Source organism: Ochotona princeps, chromosome 6, assembly GCF_030435755.1.
Source record: "Ochotona princeps isolate mOchPri1 chromosome 6, mOchPri1.hap1, whole genome shotgun sequence".
NCBI classification, from domain to species: domain Eukaryota; kingdom Metazoa; phylum Chordata; class Mammalia; order Lagomorpha; family Ochotonidae; genus Ochotona; species Ochotona princeps.
Window position 1 is genome coordinate 16,046,541 of NC_080837.1, and position 26,562 is coordinate 16,073,102.

Consider the following 26,562-nt stretch of genomic DNA (forward strand, 5'->3'; position numbering starts at 1 on the left):
AACAGACCCTCTATGACTGTTTATTAGAATGAGAATATATTCCAAACCAGTAACTAAAAGAAAAAAAATCAAGTTACAGAGCATGCATAAAATACAAAGTAGCAATTTACAAATAGATAATAGTATTCTTCATAACCAATGCTCTAAAATAATAAAATAGCTACAGAAGAAACTAAAACACTGACTATAGCAATGCCTTCCGTGCATCCCACACATCATGAGCACCGCAAAGAGCAAAAAATTAACTACTGAACAGAAGAATCTGTGCAAGCCCACGTATGTGTTCCTGGGGATATCCCACCACCCTGAAGAGTATCACTGCAGTTGACACAACTTTCAGAAAACTGCAGAATAAGTGCTTAATATTATCCACAAGAAAGTAAACCAAGTATTAGTGTGCACATTTCTGAATGAGAAACTAGTTGCTTCATTGATTTCAATAATGTAGTGGAAGAAAATTATTTCAGGTTTCTATAATGCTTAAATGCGTTCTATTTAAACTCAAGGTACTATTTCTTCTTATGTTTTAAAAGAATACATGCCTTTAAGTAGTACCACTTGGGCAGAAATTAACTTCTCACTGTACTTAGACATACTGTAACCAAAGATTTCACTGGATTATATCCCATAAATATACTGAAAAAATGCAAACATCAGCATTGTTAAAAATAATTCATCATGCCTGCTGGTGGATATGCTGTTAAAATTAAGTTGCATTTTCACTTACAGGAAGGTTTTAAAAGAAACACTTCCAAAATTGATACAGCTAGCATTAAACCAGTTATTGCCTGAGCAATCAAATGCCACATAATCTATTGCTGGGAAATTAGATCTGTCCAATGACTTGGGTCTTAGTCGCTGCCACAGAGTTACAACAGATGGAATTCCACTAGTCTCTGCAGTTCCCAGCCTGCTAAGCAGCACTGTTTAACTTACAGCCCCATAACTGTACCACTAACAAAATCTTAAGAATCTTTCATGTTTATGCAGATAATTCTTGTCCATATGAAAGTATCCCCTCTCTAATTAAACTCTGATGCTTACAAAAATTAAGAAACAAAATTCCTAAATTATATGAACCTATTAAGGCATTTTAGAAGTTGACTTTCAGAACAATGGGGAAAATGTCAAGCTGTCAAACTCCTGCTGGTTACAGGGCAATGCTTAGATTTGTGGATATATGCACTGTACTGATACAAGAGTGTATTACTTATAAAGCTGCTCTGTGGCAAAGTAATATAGCTTATTTCTAAGTTCTCCTTAGTTTGATTTCATCAAGACCAAAAGGTCTGAGCTTCAAGTGATCAAGTTTATTATGTCCTACAGTGTGACAGGTTTCCATGATGAAAAGTAAACAATAATTGAGGAATTCAAACATTCAGTTTATTAAACTAAGGCTAGTGAAGCCATAGCATGAAAAAGAGCTGCAGTCATTCGGGACAAGTGGATGATTTTATAAAGCTAAAATCAAAAGACTTAAGACATGGAAAAATTTGCAAGTATGAGGAGGTAATAAAACACAAAAGTAACCACAAGAATTACAAATATATTTAAATCTCAGACCTGGGAAATGGACTATACACAGCCTTTTAGGGGAGGAAACACCTTAGATGTTCTGACAGCACTGCACCTTTGGCTTGTTTTCAGTGGTTGGTGGAACGTGAATAGGAACCACGTTGTTGCTTGGAGACATGTCATTCTCACGTCTGTCTGACATTTGCTTCTGAGAAACAATGCGGTAGATCTCTGAAGGGAAAAAAATAGCAACAGTTACTTGAAGTAAGCCCACTGATATTTGGTACAAAAGATACACAGGAGACACAACTATATTGGCGGCAAAGACCACCAACTAAATACAGGATGTAGAAATGGTAAGTTTTACTGTCAAATAGCCACTGATAAGAATCAACTCATGATTTCAATACTTTCCTTTCGGGCAACAAAGCAAAAAAGGTTTTCATTTTCAGAGGGAAAGGTTCCCCAGTCTAATAAACCTTGAATGAGAGAACATTCATGGTTTATGGAGTTAGACCTGAATGAAGCCACAAGATCTTTTTAATCTAAACACACTAACATCGCATCACCCACAAAAATAAATCCATCAATCTGCTCTATCAGACACAACAAGGCATTTTCATTTTTCAGGTCGTGTAGAGAACTTCACAAACTTGCTAAAATCCCAGAAGGATTCAGAAGAGAAACAGGAATAAGACTATGTTCGTCACTGACCTCTTGAATGAAATTACGCAATTAGACACCACCACCAACTGAAAATTTTACAGGTACACTTTTAACACTTATCAAAAATGTTTAGTACCTGACTGTTCCACTCAATGTTAAACTCCACCAGAACCAAAACTCTGCCTTACTTAGAGTTGCATCTCTGGCATACAGCATATAAGTGTTCACTAAATTCCTCTACAGTAAGTAGAAGCATTTAACACATTTCAATAGGTCATATACTGCATTACCTAAAATTAGTTTCCCTGACTACATTACTTAAGAAAAAACACTGTGGGCCCAGCATGGTGGCCTAACGGCTAAAGTCCTCACCTTGAACGCACCAGGATCCCATATGGGTGCCGGTTCTAATCCTGGCAGCTCCACTTCCCATCCAGCTCCCTACTTGTGGCCTGGGAAAGCAGTCAAGGACAGCCCAAAGCATTGAGACCCTGCACCCGCGTGGGAGACCTGGACGAAGTTCCTGGCTCCTGGCTCTGGATCGGCGCAGCACCAGCCATTGCGCTCACTTGGGGAGTGAATCATCGGACAGAAGATCTTCCTCTCTGTCTCTCCTCCTCTCTGTATATCTGACTTTGCGATAAAACAAAAAAAAAAGAACAAATACTGTATCTAATTTATCTTTGTCCAATGCTCTCCAAACCCCTCAAAGAAAAGTCCTCAAAATGTAGAATTCTACAGATGGTGCAAACTTGCAGGCATATGCACTATGTATTTCTATCAAGGATACTCATGTTTTCCTGTCAAAAATATAGAAAATGAATCTAATCATGAGGAAACAATTAGATAAATCCAGATTGAGGTAAGGATAAATATTCTAAATCTTTGCTGCCCAAAATAATAGCTATCTATTTAAATTAAAAACAAATGTTTAAAAAAAAATTCCCTTCCACCAATCATGTTTTATGTTCAGCAGTAATCTATACTGGATACCACTGATACAACACAACATCATCGACACCATATGGGACTTCTGCCTGGACTCTGTATTTAAAATTTTTTAAATCCAGGGTAGGCACATGGCAGAGCAATGACCTTTTTTAAAGAGGGGGTGGGGACAGCTGTTTGCCCCAGAAATCACGCTGACATCTGGGACACCAGCACACCTTATGAGAGTGCCCGGCTTCTAGTCCTGATGCTTCTACTGCCAGCTTCCTGCTCATGTGCACCCTGGGAGATGGCAGGAGATGGTACAAGTACTCGGCTCTCTGCCACCCAAGTGGAGACCTAGGCTGAGTTCCTGGCTCCTACCTGCAGTCTGGGCCAATCCTGTCTATTTGGAAAGTACTGGCTAGTATTTGAAAAAAAAATTATAGTTAAGGAGTAAAACAAAAAACTGAAAAAAGAAAAATGAAGCATATTTTCAAAATGTTTTGAAATGTTAAAGGCTAGCACTATTAATCAGTGGCCTGCAGTACTAGCATTTCCTACAAGCACTGGTTCATGTCCAGGCTGCTCCACTTCTGATCTAGCTCCCTGCTAATGTACCTGGGAAAGAAGCAGCAGATTGTCAGAGTGCTTGAGTCCCTGCCACCACATGGGAGACCCAGAAGAAGCTCCCAGCTTCCACCTTGCCCAGCCCTAGCTGTTGCAGCCAACTGAGGAATGAACCAACAGATGGAAGAGAAATCTTTTCCTTCCTAACTCCACTTTCAAAAAAAAAATCACAAAACCAATATACAAACATAATTTGGATCCTAATTTGAAATGAAAAAAAATTGTCTGCAGAACAGATATTAAGGAATTACTGCCACTTTTAAGTGGTTCTAAGAATGAGTATATAAGTCGTAGTCTTTAAGATAAACATTCCAAAATGTTTGCAAATGAAATGATGTAGTATTTGGAATTTCTTTCAAAATAACTGGAAAGTAGAATTAAACCATATATAGTCAGATAACTAATTAGCTTGCATGGTTACAAGTTAACTGTAAAAGTGAAAACATATCTGCAAGTGTTTTTTACATTTTTGATTAATGCTTAATATGTAAACATACCCGTGTGTACATGTTTTAAAGTTTTCACAATGTAATCATAGGTTCCTATAAGTAAAATGATTAAAATAAAACATACTTACAGCAAAAAAAAAAAAAAAATTGGAAAGTAGAAAACCATCATAAGTTGATGGTTACCAATGGCTACTTGGGAGTTCATAGTATTACTCAACTTCTTTTCTTCTTTTTACTCCTCAAATGCCCACAACAGGTCAGAGATGGGCAAAGCCCAGAGAGACCCAAAACCAGGGCCACTCAGCTCTGTGTTTGCAGGCAAATGAAATCAGGAGAAGCCAGGAAACAAGCCAAAGTATTCCAATATCCTAATCAATATGCCAACCATCACTCCCGTCATTTTACTTGTTGCACATTAAATCTCTCCATAACACAAAGATAAAAAAATGAAGAGCATTTTCATCAAATAAGAACGTCTCTAAAGTAACAGTTAAATAACTGTCAACCAGTCAACTGAATACATAAAAAATACTGACAATAAATATACCTTCCCTCAAGGTTTTGTGTTTGTGTTTTTGAGCTAAATATGCCTGAGAAGGCTGACAGTGATTCAAACTTCAAGCATAAAAGAAAAACTGAATAATCAGATCACAACAAAAACAGGCTAACATTTCTTTAAAAAGCACACAGAATTTTCAAATTCTTCTCACTAGGAGCTTGCACTTAGGCACTACAGATAAAGTGACTGCATACATGCTCAACACTCCAGCTGCTCCATCTCTGATCCACCTCCCTGCTAATACAACTGGGAAAGCAGCAGAGGACAGTGCCTGAGCTTGGGCCCTGCACCCTATGCTCTTTGCTCCTGGCCCAGCTTTGTTGTTAACGTCATTTAAAGCAGTGATTCAGCAGATGGAAGATCATTTTCTTTCTCTACCTCTCAGTAACTTTCACATAAATAAATCTTTAAAAATAAAAAAAGGCACACCTCAAATTCTTTTCATTAAAAAGACTAATAAGAGGGTCAGGGGCAGTAGCCTATTAGCTATAGTCCTTGCCTCACACGCACCAAGATCCCATATGAGCACCAGTTCATGTCCTGGCAGCCCCACTTCCCATACAGCTTCCTGCTTTTGGCCTGGGAAAGCAGTCCAGGGCGGCTGAAAGCCTTGAGACCCTGCACCCGTGTGGGAGACCCAGAGGAAGTTCTTAGCTCCTGGCTTTGGTTTAGTTCAGCTCTGGCTACGGCAGTCACTTGGTGAACCAGCAGACAGAATAGCTTTCTGTCTCTCCTTCACTCTGTAGATCTGCCTTTCCAAAAAATAATAAATAAATAAATAAAATTTAAAAAAAGTAATAGGAGTGAATCAAGGGTTAAGAAATATATTACCCTTCGGGCCCGGCAGCGTGGCCTAGCAGCTAAAAGTCCTCGCCTTGAACGCCCCGGGATCCCATATGGGCGCCGGTTCTAATCCCGGCAACTCCACTTCCCATCCAGCTCCCTGCTTGTGGCCTGGGAAGGCAGTCGAGGACAGCCCAATGCTTTGGGACCCTGCACCCGCGTGGGAGACCTGGAAGAGGTTCCTGGTTCCTGGCATCAGATCGGCACGTATCGGCCCGTTGCGGCTCACTTGGGGAGTGAATCATCGGACAGAAGATCTTCCTCTCTGTCTCTCCTCCTCTCTCTGTATATCTGACTTTGTAATAAAAATAAATCTTTAAAAAAAAAAAAAGAAATATATTACCCTTTAAAAATAGATTACCCTTAAGTTATTCAATCAGGCTAGTGCCTAAGGAATAATCATCAATTTACAGAAACCATTCATTGTTTTTGTTTTCCAATTCCAACTGGGTAGATAATGATCTTTGAAGAGCGAATTATTAAATATGTGATGCCTGTACATTTCAACTTCTCTACCAGTTATTCTGAAAGTTAGGAGAACTGAAACAAAAAGCTTGCAGTTTCTTATATAAAAAGACAAATATACATAATAGATAAGGAAGACTTCTCAGATAACAGAAATAATTGAAGACATCTCATTACAAAGCAAAATATCCGAGTAGTGCTGTATAATTGCAAGTACTACTTGCTTTTAGAAATGGATTACTGCAGCATTTACTTAAATTATCAAAAAGGAAAAAAGTTTTCAGGTGTAATTAGCTCTAATTACAAGTAACTTGAAGGTCTTACAGCTGAGAGTGGCATTTAAATAAGGCTTTGATAAGAAAATAGGAAGCAGGTGACCTTGTAGCAGTATCTGATTAGGAAAGGTTATTCAGCAGGGAGAGGACGGACTAGCAGCTTGCTAAACCAGATGCAAGTGCCATGCTTCCCTCTTTCAAGGGCATGGCCTCATTTAGAGCCCCATGAATGCAACACCTGATGCCTGTGCAGTTTCTCTACAAAGTGTCTAAAGGAGGGAAGGTCAGAAAGAAAAGGAGTCCAGCTATCATTCCTTTATTGGATCAACTGTCAGAGAACTAAATGTAAAAGCAACATTATTTCTGTTTTGTGTACTATCAGGAGTTCCAGGAGAGGTGAAGTCTAGCAGTAGTGGAATGTGGGCAGAGAAGGCAGGGAAAGGTGAATGTCTGCAGCTTTGTAAGTGTATCCAGGTTATTCGTTGCATGTCTCTTAGGATAACTTATATTGTTGTGGAAGCTGGGACATAAGTCTGCAGCTTAACAGATGGACTTAAGGGTAATGACCATTTGTTCCTCTTGGGGTTATGACTGGTTGGATTATGATTGGTTGGATTGCCATATGGACTTGTGATTTGCTATTTCTAGTGTGCTGTATTATCACCAAGCTTGGTTAATAAAGACTCCTTAATAAACCTTAAACATGTCTGGTGTGATCTCGCTCACCCCCCATAACAATGGAAGAAAAGATAGAATTACAAAATAATTCTGAGCAAGTTAAATGCAACTTCCAAATCAGGGAACAAGAAGAGTTAAAATTCTTTAGCCCCTCCCAAAGCTGTGCAAACCCCAGAGGGTGAGTTAGTACTACAAGAAGCAGCTCTTGGTTAGTCAAACCCGCTGCAATCAGGTAAATCTCTTAACAGTCAAACATTTTTTGACATTTTAAAGAGTTGCCACATACCAACAAAAAAGCAAATCTGGTGTAGTTAAGATGCCTCTTGGGACGCCTGCATCCACACTGGGGTGCTTCATTCCAACCCCAGCTACTTCTCTTTCAATCCAGCTTCCTGCTAATACGCATGCTGGGAGGCAGCAGGCAATGGCCCATGACATCCACATGGGAGAACAGATTGAGTTATGGGGTCCTAGTGTCAGCTTCACCTAGTCCTGGCTATTTCAAGAACTTAGGAAGTAAACCAGCAGATGGAAGGGAGACAGCTCAAAATCAATCACCCCCCACCTCACCATACCACATCCCTCCCAAATAATATGGAAATGAATACATTTTTAAAAAATTCTCATACCTCTATCAAAATTAATACCTAAAAATAGCAGTCCTATTTTAAAGAAAATGCTAGTAAGTAAATTACAACTGTTTCAACTACATATTTAATAATTTATCTTCATACTTTATACTTACTAACTCCATGGAGACACCCAGCAGGTATCACCTTAACCTCACTAGTGATGAATAAAACAAACCAATCCTGAAGAGTGTCCTGATACAGTACACTGACAACAACTCTCTCGTGCTCCTACCAAAGTGAACAGCCTGGATTTAACCATGAAGAACATCAAATCGGAGAAATCCAAACTGAGGATACAAAGAAACAAAGAAACCGTTCCACACAGAGTGTAAAGAAACACGGCAGAAAAATAAAATGTTTTGTTAATAAGGGCATTAGAATAATTGATGAAATGTGAATAAAATCTACAACTATCTGACTTTAATCTGTTTTTAAGATTTATTTATCGAATAACTTGAGAGGCAAAGTTAGAGAAGAAGGAAATCCACTCTCCAAATAGCTGCCACAGCTGGGACTGAGCCATGCCAAAGCCAGGAGATTCTTCTGGGTCTCTCATGTGGCTCCAGGGGCCCAACTACTTGGCCATGTTTTGCTGCTTTCCCAGGTACCCAGCAGCTGGGACTCAGATCAGCATCCAAAAGCCTTCTGATAAATGCAGACAGCAGCTTAACCTGCTGCTCCACAGTGTTGGCCCCAATTTTAATATTTATATAATGGTTATAAAAGAGAAATGCCCTTGTTTTTAGGAAATACAAAATTGAAAAGTACTTAGGGATTGCTAATGCCCCCTGGGTAGGCAGCAGAAGACAGCCCAAGTACTCTGCCGCTGCCACCTTGTAAGAGAGCAGATGGAGATGCAGGTCCCTTGGCTTCCAGCTGGTCCAGCCCCGGCCACTGCAGCCAGCCATTTCAGGGGCCAACTGCAAAATGGAAGACTCTTTCTTCCTTTCTTTCTGTCACTCTGCCTTTAAAGAAATAAATCTTAAAAAGTTTTTTACTTCCAACAATATCAACATGAAATGTAAATGTTCTTTTAATATTTTTAAAATTAAGGTAGAATTTGTCTTAATGAGATAACTGTTCTGTTTTCCTTATGCATCAATATCCCCATTGGTATATAAGAGGAAAAAAAATTATAATAAGCATCCCAACACTTGCAAAACAATACAGATGTCTGTTAGCCACAAGCTATGATTAATCTCACAGGTCAAAACTGAGATATATGCAGGAAGCTGAGGAGTCAATATAAAGAGGAAAAATGGCAGTAAGTGACAAAAGCTTGTTTTCAAGCAACAGTAATTAAGCAACAACAAAGTTCGAGCTAGGGTAAATTTGAGGAAAAATACCCAGATATTTTTCATCTTTGAAAATAAAACAGCTTAATTTTAAGTATACATCACTGTTTATGTTCATGTTCTAATGAATTAGAAGTTTTTTGTTGTTGTTGTTTTATTTTTAAGAGTTACTTATTAACCTGAAAACCAGAGCTTCAGAGAAAGAGGGAGAGACAGAGACCGTCCATCTGCTGATTTCTTCCTCAGGAGGCCACATCACCAGGCCAGGCCAAAGCCAAGGACTTCCTTTGGGTCTCCCACAGAGGTGGCAGGGGCCCAAGTCCTTGGGCTGTCCCTACTGCTTTTCCCAGCCCATTATCAGGGAGCTAGATCAGAACCAGTGCCCACAGGGGAAGCCAAAGTCACAAGTTGTGGTTTTACCTGCTATGCCATGAAGGCAGTACCAAAGTTCATTTTGAAAAATGATACTAACAGGGCCCGGTGCAGTGGCTTAGTGGCTAAAGTTCTTGCCTTGAACGTGCCAGGATCCCATATGGGCACCGGTCCAATCCCAGCAGCCCCACTTCCTATCCAGCTCCGATTGTGGCCTGGGAAAGCAGTTGAGGACGGCCCAAGGCCTTGGGGCCCTGCACCTGCGTGGGAGACCCAGAAGAGGCTCCTAGCTCCGGGCTTCAGATCAGCTCAGCTCCGACCATTACAGTCACTTCGGGAGTGAATCAACGGACGAAGATCTTCCTGTCTGTCCTCCTCGCTGTGTATCTGATTTTCCAATAAAAATAAATAAATCTTAAAAATGATACAAGCAAGTAACTGCAAATGGAAGAAAAGCCTTGTTTTTATCTTCACTTATTATCAGGAAAAAAGGACTACTAGTATTGAAGAGATTTGATGGGACATTTAAAATGTCCTAGAGAGTCACACACCTTTAAGATCATTTGATTCACACATTTTAAGCCCATGAACTTAAGGCCAGAGAGGTCCAAATGACTTTGCACTGAAATGTAAAATTCCAGACATCCTGAGTCTCAACCTAGTTCTCCACACACTAACTCAACAGAATCCACACAAGAAGTTACAAAGAAAACAAGTATGGGGCCAGCGCCTGGTATAGGAGTTTAAGCCTTAGCCTGCAGCATCAGTGTCCCAGCTGCTCCACTTGCCATCCAGCTCCCTGTTTACAGCCTGGAAAAGCAGAAGAGGATGGTCCAAAGCCTTGGGACCCTGCACTAGTATGGGGGCCTAAAAGAAGTTCCTGTCTTTAGATCGGCTAAGCTCTTACTGTTCCAGCCATGTTGGATGTTTCAGCTTCCTTCTCTCTGTAACTCTGCCTTTCAATAAGATTAAATCTTAAAAAAAAAAAAAAAAAAAAAAAAAACAAGTAGGACTCGCAAACATGGTACACATGTCATCAGATCGTCCTTGTCTAAATCAAACCAGCAAGCAATTACCTTGACACAGAGAAGATTCTGAAGGAGAGCTACTGAATTCAAAGACTGTTCTAAGTCACTCTTCTGATAACAGGAAACAATTCTAATAATATAGCTACATAAATCACCAACACAACTATTATCCCATGCCATAACTGGTATTTAGCTACTAATTTATGAAATGCTCACTATGTACAGGGATGGCTCAGTACTTTACAGGTATTATCCTGTACTCATTTTTGGAGTCTAGAGCTAGAGTTTCAGTGACAGGTCGTTCTGATGGATTTCAGAAACAGAAGATCTGACAAGCTGCAACACAAGGGAAATCATACCACCAGGTTTTATAAACTCAGACTCTCTCGAAACAGAAAAGCAGAACTCCCCGAAAATTTTACAAATGAAGTTAAGATCAAAAAAGGCTAAGGAACTTGGCTAAGCTTACAGAGCTAATAGTCAGTGGAGAAGTCAGGCTTCCAAGTCCATGTTCTTAATTTCTAGGTTTTATTCTCAACTTCACTGCAGTAAAACAACATATTTTAAACTTGAAAACTGTTCGCCTGATCCAAGGGCTACTTGTAACAATTAAAACTTAGAACTGGAAATTTATTTATTTAACCATTTCTTCATATAATTTTTAAAGATTTATTTATTTTTATTGAAAGGTCAGATAAACAGAGAGGAGAGACAGAAAGGAAGATCTTCCATCCAATGGTTCACTCCCCAAGTGGCCGCAACGGCCAGAGCTGAGCCAATCTGAAGCCAAGAACCAGGAGCCTCTTCTGAGTCTCCCACACCAGTGCAGCGTCCCAAGGCTTTGCGTTGTCCTCCACTGCTTTCCCAGCTTACAAACAGGGAGTTGGATGGGAAGCGGGCGGCCAGGACTCAAACCAGCACCATATGGGATCCCGGTGTGTTCAAGGCAAAACTTTAGCTACTAAGCTACAACGCTGGGCCCTTCATATAAATTTTTTAAGAACACCATCACACAAGACTACTACATATTAAGACCACATTCTAACTTTTAAAAAAAGGTTAATGTATTCTTTTATTGGAAAGGCAGATATACAGAGAGAAAAAGATCTCCCATCCACTGTTTCACTCCACAAATGGCCACAACGGCCAGAGCCCAGCTGATCTGAAGCCAGGAATCAGGAGCTTCTTCCAGGTCTCCCATATAGATGCACGGTCCCAAAGCTTTGGGTCATCCACTGCTTTCCCAGGCCACAAGTAGGGAGCTGGATGGGAAGTGGAGTAGCCAGGACATGAAACAGCATCCATACGGTATACCGGGCACATGTAAGGCGAGGATTTAGCCAATAGGCTGTTGCACCAGGCCCAAGATGACTTGCTAACTTGTAAGTTCTTAAAAGTACTGTATAATTTATAAGGCAGGCATAGTGCTATAACAGTTAAGCCATCTTGTATAATGGCCACATTTACTGTGAGTACTGGTTCCAGTTCTGGCTACTCTACTCCCAATCCACTTTCCTGTTAATGCACCTGTGAAGACCGCAGATGATGACCTGACCCAAGTGTTTGGATCCCTATCACGCAGTGGGAGCCCTGAATGGAGTTCCAAGTTCCTAGCTTCAGCTGGCTGGCTGCTGGGGCCACCTGAGGTGTGAACAGCAGTGAAAATAAAAGGCTGTCTCTCCCTCATTGTCACACTGCCTTTTTCAAACAAAGAAAAGTCAATCTTCATTTCAACTTTCTAAGTTCAATCACTGGCTGATTTTTATTTTCAAGTGGCAATATGCATCTTTTTCATCACATCAGTTTTACTTTAGAGTCTTCACACTTTTTTAAAAAGATTTATTTATTTTTATTGGAAAATCAGATATACAGAGAGGAAGAGAGACAGGAAGATCTTCCATCCAATGATTCACTCCCCAAGCAGCCACAATAGCTGGTGCTGTGCCAATCCGAAGCCAGGAGCCTGTTCTGAGTCTCCCATGTGGGTACAGGGTCCCAAGGCCTTGGGCTGTCCTGGACTGCTTTCCCAGGGCACAAGCAGGGAGCTGGATGGGAAGCAGGGCCACTGGGATTAGAACCAGTGCCCATATGGGATCCTGGTGCACTCAAAGCGAGAACTTTAGCCACTAGGCTACCACACCAGGTTCTTCACATACATTTTTAAAAATCTATTTTTCCTTTTTCTTTACTAAATTTGTTTTTTAAAAAATATTTCATCTTTATTTGAAAGATGGATTTACTTATATTGACAATAGGATGCTGGACTGTCTGCCATTGCCTGTACCCACAATGTCAGGAGACATTTAAACAGCAGAATGATGGACTTAGGACTGCTTCTGAAGGACTACACTAATGTAATAGTATGGGGAAAATCAGTTCGAGGGAGGGAATTTGTGAAGCGTGTACAGGAAATCCCAGAACCTATGGCATTGTATCATAAAATAAAAAATGAGAAAATTTAAAAAATTTTAGAAACAGAAGGATGGATTTACAGAGAAGCAGAAGCAAAGAGGAAAATATCTTCAATCTGGCCACAAGAGCTAGAACTGAGTCCATCTGAAACTAGAAGCCAAAAGCTTCTTCTGGTTTCCCTCCTGGTGCAGGGCAAGGCTTTGAGCATCATCCGCTGACTTCCTAGGGCATGAGCACGGAGCTGGACTGGAAGTGGGACTAGGACACAAACTGATGCCTACAGTCAGACTACAGACTCTTGAGCCATCACATCAGTCCTTCTTCACTGAATTTCAAAAAGGTATTTCCATCTTTCCATAGCTGGGATACTGCGTTCTCTCTCTTTATATATATATTTATATATACATATATGTGTATGTATGTATAATTTGTATATTCCATACGTAAATCTATATTTGGTATATTCATAACAAATATTAACACACTAAATAAATACGTTTATAACATGAGTATAAATGTATATGTGGTATATACATATATAAATATCTTCTTAAGAGAATACATTTCTTCATTATGACTATGAAGTTTGGACTGAAGTAACAATGTAACAGTGGAAGAGAACAAAGTATTTTCCCCATTGGAAACCTGAAGAACTGAGATTGACTAACACTCAATGAACAAGATTTGTAATTAATTTTGTACTCCAAACAGCTCTTGCTAGCTCTTCAAAGACAGGCATTCTTCCAACTGTGATACACAGTTTTCTGAATAATTTGCTTATATGACCTTCCTGAAACTTCCAATTCCAACTGGTATAATCAGAAAATGCCAAGTCTTACCTGTTAGAATTGTCTGAAAAGCAGCTTCTACATTTGTGGAGTCTAAAGCAGATGTCTCAATAAATGACAAACCATTCTTTTCTGTGGGAAGACACAAAAATTCAGTTTGGTCAAATTTTACAAGTAAGAGAATGTGATATAATCAAAGCCCTGAAATAAGAGAATAACAAAAACTTTTTAAAATTTAAGATTCCTCCAACTTTCAGAACAAAAAGGACACCATTCTATGAAAACTTGCGCAGAATGAAATTTTCATTGGCTTAATTAAAGATTATCTCTAAATATTACCCAACACTCAGCTATTCTCATTCCTTACAGTGCTCCACATCCCTGTGGCATTCACTTAGAAGTACAAAATTCTAGTGAATTCTGTAACTGTATTACTTGAAATAAAGTTTCTTCTTGTCTGGGAAACTAAACACTGTTACAGAAAACTATCCTCAGCATAGTCATTAGTGCGCTTTCCCTAGCTAGGAATGCATGATGTTGCTTTCTGGTGAACAGCCCCCACCACCACTGGGGCAGGAGCAAGAGAAAGGTAGATCCTTCACGGGGCCAACAATGTTACAGCTCAACAGCTGCATCCCTGCTGGTCCCTAACACGCCCGGGACGCTACTTGCCGACCTACACAGAGCAGCCCCGGTAACACACAGACACAATGGAAAAGGAGCCAGCACAGGATATGTTAATAGATTCCATTTACTTCTTCAGGGGTCAAAAAAGAGGGCAATGTTTTTCATTTTTGGCAACAAAAACTCAAAGCCATGGTGTTTTAATAGCTTGAAGTTCTGCTCAAGAGCCATATAGTCATCACAAACTTTCAAAACCACCATCTTTGCTGAGCAGTCCTTTTTACCTTTTGAAACTACCATAACCTACTACCTTCAGTCAGAGTGAAGCAGCCACAAGACGTAATTAGTGAGAAAAAACAAAATCACTGTACTGTCACGAGATTCCAACCACTAACCTGCAAAAGCTCTCGCTTCATCTGTAGGAACTGCCCTGAGGTGACGTAAATCACTCTTATTGCCCACAAGCATGATAACAATGTTACTATCAGCATGATCTCTCAGTTCTTTCAGCCATCGTTCTACATTTTCATATGTGAGATGTTTAGCAATGTCATAAACCAATAAGGCACCTACAGCTCCACGATAATATCTGAAAACAGAAACACATGAATTTTTAAATATTTATTCACTGTAATTCAAAGGCATAGAGACACAGACAGAAAAGGGAAAGGTGTGGCCCCACCTGTTGGTTCACTCCCCAAATGCCTGGGAGCTGAAAGCTCAGTACTACAAGTCTTCCACAGGGGTGACAGGGCCCCACTAGAGGAACCATCACCTGATGTGCACCTCCCAGGGGGCACCCCAGCAGGAAGCTGAACTCCAGGACTCCAGGATGAAACAATAGTCTTGATCATTGCTGCCATGGCCACACACTTTATTAATACTTACTTTCAACTGTTTGAAACTGCATCTGATGCTCCCATAGGAGTTAACAGGACTCAAGTATGTAAGCCATCATTTACTGCCCACTAGAATGCATCAGCAGGAAGTTGGGACCTAAACTGGCACTCCTGATACAGGGACAAAGGCATCCCATGAGGCAGTTTAACTCCCTAAACCACAATGCCCATCCCCAGGAACTAAATGTCACTGCTTCTATCTTGTAGTCTCCTTCTGACATAAACAACTATTTATCAGAAAGGAACATTAAAATAAAAGCAAACACCAGTGAGAACTCAAAATACAGACCTAATATTTTAAAAAACATATTTAGAGGAGCTAACATGTGGTACAGATTAAGCCAACATTTACAATACTGGCACCCCACATCAGAGTGCTGCTTCAAGTCTTGTTGCTTTGCTTCCAACTCAGTTCCCTGCTAATATACCTTTTATGCCCCTGCCATCCATGGAAGATCAGATGGAGTTCCTGGCTCCTAGCTTCAACCTAGCCCAGACCTAGCTGGTGTGCCATTTGGGGAATGAATATCTTTCTGCAGCTCTTTCAAATAAATCCTTTCAAAATACACACACACACACACACTTAGAAATAAAGATCTAACAATCCTAAAACTATCCGTGGTTTCAGTTTCCAGATTTATTTTAATTTATTATTTTTAATTCATTAATTACATTGTATTATGTGACACAGTTTCATAGGTACTTGGATTCTCCCCACCCCTCCCCAAACCCTCCCACCATGGTGGATTCCTCCACCTTGTTGCATAACCACAGTTCAAGTTCAGTTGAGATTCCCCCATTGCAAGCATATACCAAACACAGATTTATTTATTTTTATTGAAAAGGCAGATTTTACAGTGAGAAGGAGAAACAGAGAAATATCTTCCATCCACTGGTTGACTCCCCAAATGACAACAGCCAGAGCTGATCTGATCCAAAGCATGAGCCTTTTCTGGGTCTGCTACACAGGTGCAGGGGCCCAAGCTTAAGGCCGTCCTCCACTGCTTTCCCAGGCCACAGGCAGGGAGCTGGTTGGGAAGTGAAACAGTTGGAACACAATCCAATGTACACATGAGATGCTGGCATTTACAGGTGGAGGATCTGCCTGTTTAGCCATCACATCAATCCCTCCAGTTTCAATTATCCAGTCAACCACAATACAAAAATATTAGAAAATTTCGAAATAAACAATGCATATTTTATTCTTCACTTTATTTGAAAGGCAGAAAGACACAGAAATCTTCATCTGCTGGTTCACTTCCTAAAAGCCTGAACAACCAAGGCTAGGCCAGGCTGAAGATCCTAGAACTCCATCCAGGTCTCCCAAGTGGGGATCAGACTCAAGCACTTAAGCCATCATACATGCTTCCAAGAGCACACATTAACAGGAAGCTGGAGAAGTGCAAGAACTGGGACTAAAACCAGGCACCTCCTGTGAAGGTGGGCATCCCAAGTGGTAACTTAACTGCTTCCACCACGCGCCCACCCAAACAAAGCATATCTAACTGGCACCTGATGAGTACAAGATCTCACATAGTGTAATTCTACCCAGGTTGTACAGGCAAGGACATGCATCATCCCTTTGTCAGGTATCTCCATGTCGCATGAACTACCGACCCATAAATTATCACATCAACTGTCCCCATATCATTGTGTTTAAGTTCAAGCAACCTCTATTTCGTTTAATAAGGATTCCAAGCACAAGAATAAGAATGTTTGCAATTCAGATATGTTGAGGAGAAGTCATAACATGCATCGGTTAAGTGAAGAGAGAGGGTTCATGCTTTTGGGTATCACTGGAGGTATTTAAATGTATCCTTCGTGGATAAGGGGAACAGTGTACATTTTCCAAAACAGTTAATTCACTTGATGGCAATCCATTCTACAGAACCTTTTTTTAAGATTTATTCTTATTGCAAAGTCAGATACATAGAGGAGGAGAGAGAGCAAGATCTTCCCTCCAATGATTCACTCCCCAAGTGACCACAACAGCTGGAGCTGTGCCAATCTGAAGCCAGGAGCTCTTCTGGGTCTCCCATGTGGGTGCAGGGTCCCAAGACTTTGAGCCGTCCTCCATGCTTTCCCAGGCCACAAGCAGGGAACTAAATAGGAAGTGGGACTGCTGGGATTAGAACCGGTGCCCATATGGGATCCCAGCACATTCAAGGCGAGGACTTTAGCCCCTAGCCACCACACTGGGCCCCATTTCACAGAACTTTAAAAACTATATGGGCTAGGGCCCGGCGGCGTGGCCTAGCGGCTAAAGTCCTCGCCTTGAAAGCCCCGGGATCCCATATGGGCACCGGTTCTAATCCCAGCAGTCCCACTTCCTATTTAGTTCCCTGCTTGTGGCCTGGGAAAGCAGTTGAGGACGCCCCAATGCACTGGGACACTGCACCTGCGTGGGAGAACCGAAAGAGGTTCCAGGTTCCCAGCGTCGGATCGGCGCGCATCGGCCTGTTGTGGCTCACTTGGGGAGTGAATCATCGGACGGAATATCTTCCTCTCTGTTTCTCCTCCTCTGTGTATATCTGTCTATAATAAAATGAATAAATCTTTAAAAAAAAAAAAACAAACTATATGGGCTAGCATTGTAGCACATCAAGTTAAATTTCCATTTGCAATGCTGGCAACCCCTATGGGTACATGTGGGATTCCTGGCTGTTCCACTTACCTGCTTACAGTCCTGGGAAAGCAGCAAAAGAAGGTCCCAGTCCTTTGGGCCCATACACTACACGGAGTTTGGAAAGAAGTTTCAGGTTCTTGGTTTCAGCAGGCCCCGACCCAACCCTGGCAGTTATAGCTATCTGCGGACTGAACCAGTAGATGGATGATTCTCTCTGTCTCTCCTCCTGACTGCCTTTCAAATTAAATAAAGACTAAATATTAAAAGAGGGGAGAAAAAAGCAAAACCATGAGACTTACGCTGATGTTATAGCTCGGTATCGCTCTTGCCCTGCTGTGTCCCATATCTGTGCCTTTATTGTTTTCCCATCGACCTGGATGCTCCTTGTTGCAAATTCTACTCCAATGGTGCTCTTGCTTTCCAGATTAAACTCATTCCGAGTAAATCGAGACAGAAGATTACTCTTTCCAACACCAGAATCTCCAATAAGGACAACTGCAAAGACAAAGAACTTAACGTCAGATGAGTTAACCACTTTCAGACTATCACATGCTTTCAACAGAATCAAGTTTGGCTTCAAAGTAAACAGCAAAACAAAAACAGAACCCAGGATATTTAACTTCTAGAAAAAATTTATTTCATATATTTGAAATGCCAGAGTGAGAGTGACAAAGAGAGCGGAGGGAGATGGCAGAGAAAGAGATCTTTCAACTGCTGGTTCACTCCCTAGATACTACACAAAGGCTGGAGGTAGGCCAGGCCAGGCCAAAATCAGGAGCTTCATCTGGGTCTCCCACATGGGGGCAGGGCCCCATGATTTGGGTCATCCTCTGCTGCTTTCCCAGTTACATTAGCAGCAGCTGGATCAGAAGCAGAATAGCTAGAGCACAAACCAACACGCTTAACCCTCTGTGCCACAACCACAGCCCAGGTTACCTGGTTTTTTTAAAAACGATGATGGGTAGGAAGCTGAACTGCCCAGGCTCTTGACCCATTATCCATTAGTGGAAGCAATTCATCCTCTTAAATCAGTTTCAGGGCTGGTGTTGTGACACAACAAGTTTGGCCAGCTCCACTTCTGAAGCAGTTCCCTACTGCTGCCTGGGAAAGCAGCAGGTGGTGGTGCAAGTACCTGGGCCCCTGCCATCCCCTATACAGACCCAGATAAAGCTCCTGGCTTTGGCCTGGCCCTGCCCCCAGCTTTTGCAGCCATCTGGGGAACAAATCAGCAGATGGATTATCTGTCTCTCCTTAACTCTTCCAAATAAAACAAATCTTTAACATAAAACAACAAAAACACACACCAAAAAACCCACCTGTTCCTACTTCTATGACTCCCACACATCATCTGCTTAGCACATAGAATATTGGTTTAAACATGCAATTTTAATCATAAGTGTGCTAACCACTGATGACAGGTATTTATTACCATCAATACTGTACCAGCCTTACTACCTTAGAAGATAATAACTTAAAAAATAAATTTTAAACAACAAAAAGTAGAGGCTGGCATGGTGGAAAGCTAAGCTTCTAGCTGCAGCATCCCACATAGGCGCCAGTTTGAGTCTTGGCCTCTCTACTTTCGATCCAGCTCCCTGCTAATGTCCTGGGAAAGTAGCAGAGAATGGCCCAAGTTCTTGGGCACCTGCACCCACGTGGAAAACCTGAAGGATGCTCCTGGTTCCTGACTTCAGCTCAGCCCAGCTCCACTAACTGCGGCCATTTGGGGAATGAACCAAGGGATAAAAGATCTCTCTCTCACCCCTATCTTTCCAGTAAAAATGAACCCTTAATTAAAATCAGACATGAAAACAAAGGATAGTAATGAGTGGGGGGGAGGAGAGAGAATACGTTCTATCTAGTTATACCAAATACAAGACATGGCCTGGGTACTGACAGCTAGGGAACAGACTATTCATTGAACATGGGAATTATCAGGTTTATAAACTTTGCAAACTCGGCTACTCAGATTACAGAAACCAAGATGAGCCTTTAATAGTTTCTTCAGCAGATTAGCACAAAGCTAGGAACCTAACACTTCTCATTTACTGTGAGCCAGAACCAAAGGAAGGGAGGCACACACTTTCACTTAAAGATTTATTTATTTAATTGGAAAGACAGATTTCACAGAGAAGAGGAGAGCTGCACAAACATCTTCCATTTGTTGGTGAACTTCCCAAATGGCCACAGCGGCGGGAGCTGAGGCAATTTGAAGCCAGGAGCTTCTTCCAGGTCTCCCAGATGGATACAGGTGCCTGAAGTCTTAGGCCATCTTCCCACTGCTTTCCCAGGCCACAAGCAGGGAGCTGGATCGGAAGTGGTGCAGCCAGGACATCAACGGACACCCATATAGGATGCTAGCACTGGGCCCAGTTTTTTTATTGTTGTTGTCCAAAGACATATTTATTTGAAAGTCGGTCACACACACACACACACACACACACACACACACACACCAGAAACAGGTATCTTTCATCTTCTGGTTCACTCCCCATAAGGCTGAAACAGTCAGGGTTGAGCCAATCCAAGAGGAGCCAGGAGCTTCATCGGGATGGATTTCCCACATGGGGGCAGGGAACCAAGCACTTAGCCCATATTCCACTGCTTTCCTGGGCACATTAGCCGGAGACAGACTGTAAGTGAAGCAACCAAGACAGGAGCCAATGCCTAATCAGATGCTGGTATCACAGGTAACAGCTTAACTTGCTATGCCAACATCAATGCTGCCCCCAAACCTTCCCCCATTAGACAGATTTTCTATGGACAGTAAGATAAGTTGTTTTTAGGGGTTACTTTTTTTTAATCTGAATTTAAAGTTCAAAATGCAACTGTTCATGCAATCTGCTAGAAAACATTTTTTCATTTGTAAAAATTTTATTGACATTTCAGGTGACAGATTTCTACTGTTACTTACTAATGCTTCTTATTTATCAAAACCAATTATCGGGCCCGGCGGCGTGGCCTGGCGGCTAAAGTCCTAGCCTTGAACGCACCAGGATCCCATATGGGCGCCGGTTCTAATCCCGGCAGCTCCACTTCCCAGCCAGCTCCCTGCTTGTGGCCTGGGAAAGCAGTCGAGGATGGCCCAAAGCATTGGGACCCTGCACCCGTGTGGGAGACCTGGAAGAAGTTCCTGGTACCCATTGCGCTCACTTGGGGAGTGAATCATCGGACGGAAGATCTTCCCCTCTGTCTCTCCTCCTCTCTGTATATCTGACTTTGTAACAAAAAATAAATAAATCTTTAAAAAAAAAATTATCTAGTTTAGACACTAGAGCTAGAAAATCAAATACACAAGAACGAGCTAAGGAAAAGGCCTAGACCTTTACAACAGACTAGGATTTGGTAGTGCAGGCAAAGCGAGAATGCCCTGAGAGAGCTTAAAACTGCACTCCCAGCCAGAGGAAAAAAGAGCCATTATTTCTTCCTCCCCTGCCACAGGAGCGGATACAAGCTGGCTTCTGCACAGTCCTGCAGGGAGTACATTATCCAAAGCCTATCTTTTTGGCTTCCTCTATTAGCTGATTCAGCAAGAAACCTTCCCGGCTGCAGTGACTCCATGCAGCACAAAGAGTTGCTATTTCTAACCATCTAATCCATTATGGGTGCCCAAGGTGAGGGGCAAGCACACATATTTAATGCTTTCATCTGGGTATCTGGGAAGATGTCAAGGTCATGAGAACAATGCACAAAAAAAGACACTTTCAACTTTCTAGTTACTTTCCAAGGTCCTTCATTCTAAACGTAAAGTTAACACCAAGGTTTTTTAGGGGTATTTTTCTTTTGCTCTGCTTTGCTCAATGTACTTATTTATTACATAAAAGGCAGAGTTACAGAAAGGGAAAGACAGAGAGAAACCTTCCATCTGTTGGTTCACTCCCTAAGATGACTTCAATAGCTGGGGCTGGGCCAGGCAGAAACCAAAAGCCTGAAACATCATCAGGGTCTCAACAAGAATACAGTGTGGGGGCTCAAGCACTGGGAAAGCAGCCCAAGATATATTTCCCAGGCACATTAGCAAGGAGCTGGATCAAAAGGGGACCAGCCGAGTCACTATTGCCATTTGGGGTGTAAACCAGCAGATGGACGACCCCTCCCTCTCTATTTAACTCTACCTTTCAAATAAATTTCTGAAAAAAAGAAAAAAGGAAATGGAGCAGCCAGAACTTGAACCGGTGTTCGGTACTCACCTGGGATGTTGGCACCACAGAGGGTATTGAACCTGCAGCTCCATCCCACAGCCCCCCAGACCCATTCCAGCAAGACTCTACCTTGTAATAAGATACATCACTGCTGCTTAGGGCAACGGGCTGTGTGCTTTGCTCAGGAAACCTCCTAAGGTTCACTTTCAGCCCCTATCATATCACTGAGGTATAAAATCCTAACTTGAAGTGGGGAAAACAAGGAGGGGAACAAACAAAAAGTTAGAACCCTTCCTCTGTCCCAGGCACTCCCACATAGATCAGTAACTTGGAGCCAGCCACAGCTTAAAGTGCAGGGAGTAAGATATCTAGAATGGCAATGCCTTTAGAAGGAAAGGAAACACACACTGAACAGCTTCCACCATCCACAGAAACACCAACACTCGACAGTTACGGTTTCTTTTCTTTTGGCCTCCACTTTAAACCAATGATTATCTTAATTATCTCTACAACTTCGAATTTCTTAATAAAGATACAGTAAGCGATTTTTTTTTTCAGTGTAACCAACTAACGTGATTAAAAATAAAAAACACCCTTAGCATTCAAAATTCAGGACTTATTTTGGTACTTAATAGTTATCTCAAGGACACATGAAGAGGCTGCCAGAATGGAACAAGTTGTTGCAGGATACCTTAAAGCACCACAGAAGATGCTGCTCTAAGAACACTGCTGCCAAAAAGATGCTGAGGAATGGCAAGGAATGCTGCTTTTACGCAGTTACCAAATCAGAAACCAAAACAAGAATGACTACCAGAATACAGAAATAAGCAAAAATGGGCTAAACTACCTGATCAATCTAAGAGAATCTACTGGCTACGATTTTTAAAAAGCAAACAAAGAAGCTACATAGACTAAATAATTTCTAGTCAAAACACCTCTCGTTAACATGACAATATTTAATTGCTTGTCTAGATATGATAAGACTATATGGTCACATCCTTTTGTCCATGAACCTCAAGTGACTTTCTATGCTTTTCATCACTTGGGTTAAAAGCATTTTGCTTACATGGCATTTTACAACTAATTCTAAATATGAACTACTTCAAAAATTACAGGAAAAAATGGTATTAACAGTTTGAGGCCAAAAATTCTGAAATACATAATCTTGGAATAACATGCCATTCCCTTCCCACCCCTTCCCTTCTATATCTCAAATACATAAATACTACAAAAGCAAACTGCATGTCCTAATCATAATTATTTGATAAAAATTCCCACCTTTTCATCCCCACTAGCCCCATACTTTCTCCTGAAACTACTTCACTAAACTGAAGCTCACATGTATCACATCAACCACAGTACATCAGTTCTAAAAACTATCACCTGAAGGAGTAATTGGTAATTTTCATACTATTTCTCATAAATCTGGGATGTCACAGTCCAAACTCACTAAGTAAGTCTTTTTAAAATAAAAAGCATTCAAAAGGCTGAAGTCTAAGACAAGTTTTTCCAGATTCAGCAGAACCAAAGTTGCTCAACTAAAAGTTGTGAAAGGAAACCTAGCAAGATGCAAGACATGGAACTTAACGCTGATCATTTCCACAATCAGCTGACGTTAATGACTAATGATCTCCACTAAGACCGAAAAACAAACGAAAACAAATGAAGTAAGCCACAGACTACATGCCCAGATATTTTGAGAAAAAGTGGCTTTAAGTGGACTGGCGTCTTACAGTCAGTGTAAACAGGAACTATGATGGATGCTTGTTCCACTCTGCACCCCTCAGGGCCATAAGCCACCTTGTGTGTACCCACACAAACTTGCAGACTTTCAAAAAGTCAAAATCCTCGCTACTGAGCTTGAGTGAAGATTAATGTTCAAGAACAAATACATAATTTAGAGTAATTGTGCTACTCACCCTGTATGAGATTCCCATTTAGACCACTCCATCTCCATCCCACGCTGATCAAAATAGCCCTTCATTTTCAACTGTTTAGAGTTACAAATTAACTCCAATTCCTTCAGCTAATAAGTTTGCTGGGTTAAACATTCTTTGAGACAGACAGCAAACAGTTCATCTCTGACTATTTGTAGAATGAAACCATTTTAAAATAAATTCTTGCCTCTCTTTAAAATGAGAATTGTATAAATAAGAGACTGGCTAAATAATCAACCACTGAAGGTTTGTTTTTTTTTTTCCTTAAGTGACTCATATCCTGTAAGAGCTTCTAAAAAGTGGAAATCTTCCTCAGCAGATTTTTTAAATGCCCTATCTTAAACAGCTCAACAAAATGAAACCATAACCCAGGGAAGCACAGAGTACTTGAAGGTTTTGCTTTTCTCGAGTAATACCTAAATGTTCTTCTATCTAATTAAGATTTAAAGCTCAAACTACTGACAAGATCCACAGTAATTTCCTTCTACGATTTTAACTGCCCAACAGTCATTTGATTACTGGGTATTGGAGAGCATTTCCTTTTTAGAGATGAAGGAGCTGAGAGGCTCAAAAAACTTAACTTTCCCAAGGTCATAAACCAGATAGCATCTGACTTGGACCTTGAACCCAGGTAATGTAATTTGCAAACCCTGTGCTCTCCCACAAGAACGCTCTGCTTTCTCTAACCAATCTAGGAGAGCTAATATTCAATAAAGAATGCCACCTGGAACCAACATTCAGGTTCCAAACCAATCAGGAGAAACAGCCTGGGAATCTACCTTGTTCCAAATTACCTCAAGGATAGCTAACTGCTCTCTGGTGCTGTACAGTATTAAAAAAAAATCCTCCTGTTAATGCTGAAACCCACACCCCCGACACCCCTAGGGACTCAAGCTTAACTTCCCATCAAATTCCAGCACGTTCTGCCAAAAGCAACCAAGCTAATCCGGGTCTCCCTTATGCATCTGTCAAACGAACTCAGCCTCTTCTTCACCACAGCTGACTTTCCAACAGGGGGATGAGGGTGGATGCTCAGAGATACTCAGCCTATACCACTCTATGAAACCAGAATATTCCAGCTCAGGGGAGTGCGCGATAAGAGCGTATTATCACCAAGATTTGCAAAAGTATTGGTGAGGCAAAGCTCCGTTTCCTGCTTCGGGGAGTCAATCATCGTAGGCAGCCAGTGGTAAAGTCACAGGCACCAAGCTTAACACTCCAAACTCCGCCCTTCACAGGAAAGCCTAATAGCAATGGCTTCTTCCTCCCGGTAATGATCTTTGTTCAGCTCACCACTGATGGCTGCCCTAATTCAGGAGGCTAGACTACCCGAAGGACAGCACAGTCGCTAAATCCAAAAATAAATAAATAAATAAATAAATAAATAAATAAAAGCTTCCACTGGACTTGTCTCTCACTGAAAACTGCACCCTTTGTCTCGGATGATTAAAAAAAAAAAAAACTATTTGGATTCTCTCCCTCCACTCCCTCACCCTCCAATTCTATCCAAGGGCACACACGTTTCTCCTATCTTAGAATTCTGTTTCCACTGCCCAAACAAGTTCTCAAGTCTCCTCTCCCTTTTTTTTGGGGGGGGGGGGGAAGGTCGGTGGCCGCCCAGGAGGGCTCGTCCCTTCCTGCGGGAGCCTCCCAGGGCCGCAGCAGGAAGCGACCAGTCCACAGTGATAAAGCAAGCTAGTTATTTGTGCAGCGCGCAACCTTTCCTGCTCAGGAACTGGGCCTTCAGGTCTGGCCAGGATAACAGCCACCACCCATCCGCAGCCCCTGCCCGCACCAAGCAGAGCGCAGTTATCCCGAACCAGAGGCAGCTGTGGAGGAGGGAAGACACGAGAAGGGGGGGAAAAAAAAAAAAGGCGGCTAGGTGGGAAGTCCCAGCCTGCCGGGTCACTGCGACAAGTGCGTGCGGGGGTGATGGACAAGCCCTCCAAGCCCTCCCCTCCCGGCCACCTCCGGGTGGACCACAGGGGCCCTCCCCACCATTCGGGCAGGGAAGGGGTGGGGTGGGAGCGGACAGCCCGAGAAGGTTACAGGGGCGAGTGTGGAGGGGTGGGTTGAGGGGGTCCCTGGGAAACGGCGGGGCTGAGGAGTCGTGCGCGGAGGGGGCAGGAGGACAGCCAGGGGACAAGGACCCGGCGTGGGAACCGGAGCCGATGGGCAGGTCGAGAGAGAGAGACGCGAAGGAGGGGTGGGCCTGTCACCGAGGCCGCCGGGGAGGATGCTGCGAAGCAGAAGCGGGGCGCTGCGGGTGGGAGGGGCGGCGGGGCCGAGGCGCCCCGGGTAGGAGCGAGGCGAGGTGGCGAGGAAGGGCGGACAGGCAGACGCACACACTCGCACGCGCGCACGAGGGGCGCCGCGGCCGGCCAGCGCAGGCCTGCGGGGAGGCGGCCGAGCCCACGACCCGGGCGGGGACCGCCGCCTCCACCGGCTGAGAGGAGCCGTCCAGACTCGGCCCGGCTCGGGAGCCGCCGGCACGCGGGTCCCGGTCCCTCCCGGGAGGGTCCCGAGCGGCCCCCCACCCCCGTCCCCCGCTTCCTTCTCGAACGCGGACACGGATAGGCAGGGCGGAGGGGAGGCGGACCCCCGGCCTCACCTTTGAAGAGGTAGTCGTACTCGTCGTCGCGGGTGCCCATGGCGCGGCCGAGAGGCGAAGGGGCGAGAGCAGCAGCGGTGGCGGTGGCACTCGGGGTGGGGGGCGTCGCTGCAGGGCTAAAACCCGAGCTCCCGAAGCTTCAGCTGGCCGGACCGGCGGCTGGACGGCCCCTCCCTGTGGCTGCGCCAC

The 26,562-nt window shown here is 42.7% G+C and overlaps 1 protein-coding gene across 1 annotated transcript; it reads right to left on the reverse strand.

Moving 5' to 3' along the window:
* Window positions 1-26,562, reverse strand: RAB11A (RAB11A, member RAS oncogene family). The gene is made up of 5 exons (XM_004577963.2): window positions 26,374-26,562; window positions 17,983-18,178; window positions 14,554-14,747; window positions 13,586-13,666; window positions 1-1,746 (listed from the first exon to the last, which is right to left on the reverse strand). The coding sequence occupies exons 1-5, from the start codon at window positions 26,411-26,413 to the stop codon at window positions 1,607-1,609; spliced, it is 651 nt and encodes a 216-aa protein (XP_004578020.1). The 5' UTR covers window positions 26,414-26,562; the 3' UTR covers window positions 1-1,606.

Coding starts and splice junctions, on each gene's coding strand:
- RAB11A (XM_004577963.2), bottom strand. CDS start 26,413: ATGGGCACCCGCGACGACGAGTACGACTACCTCTTCAAAG. Junction 14,748..17,982: donor TACCGAGCTATAACATCAGC/GTAAGTCTCATG, acceptor TTCTGTTTTCAG/ATATTATCGTGGAGCTGTAG. Junction 13,667..14,553: donor TGAAGCGAGAGCTTTTGCAG/GTTAGTGGTTGG, acceptor GTCTTCCCACAG/AAAAGAATGGTTTGTCATTT.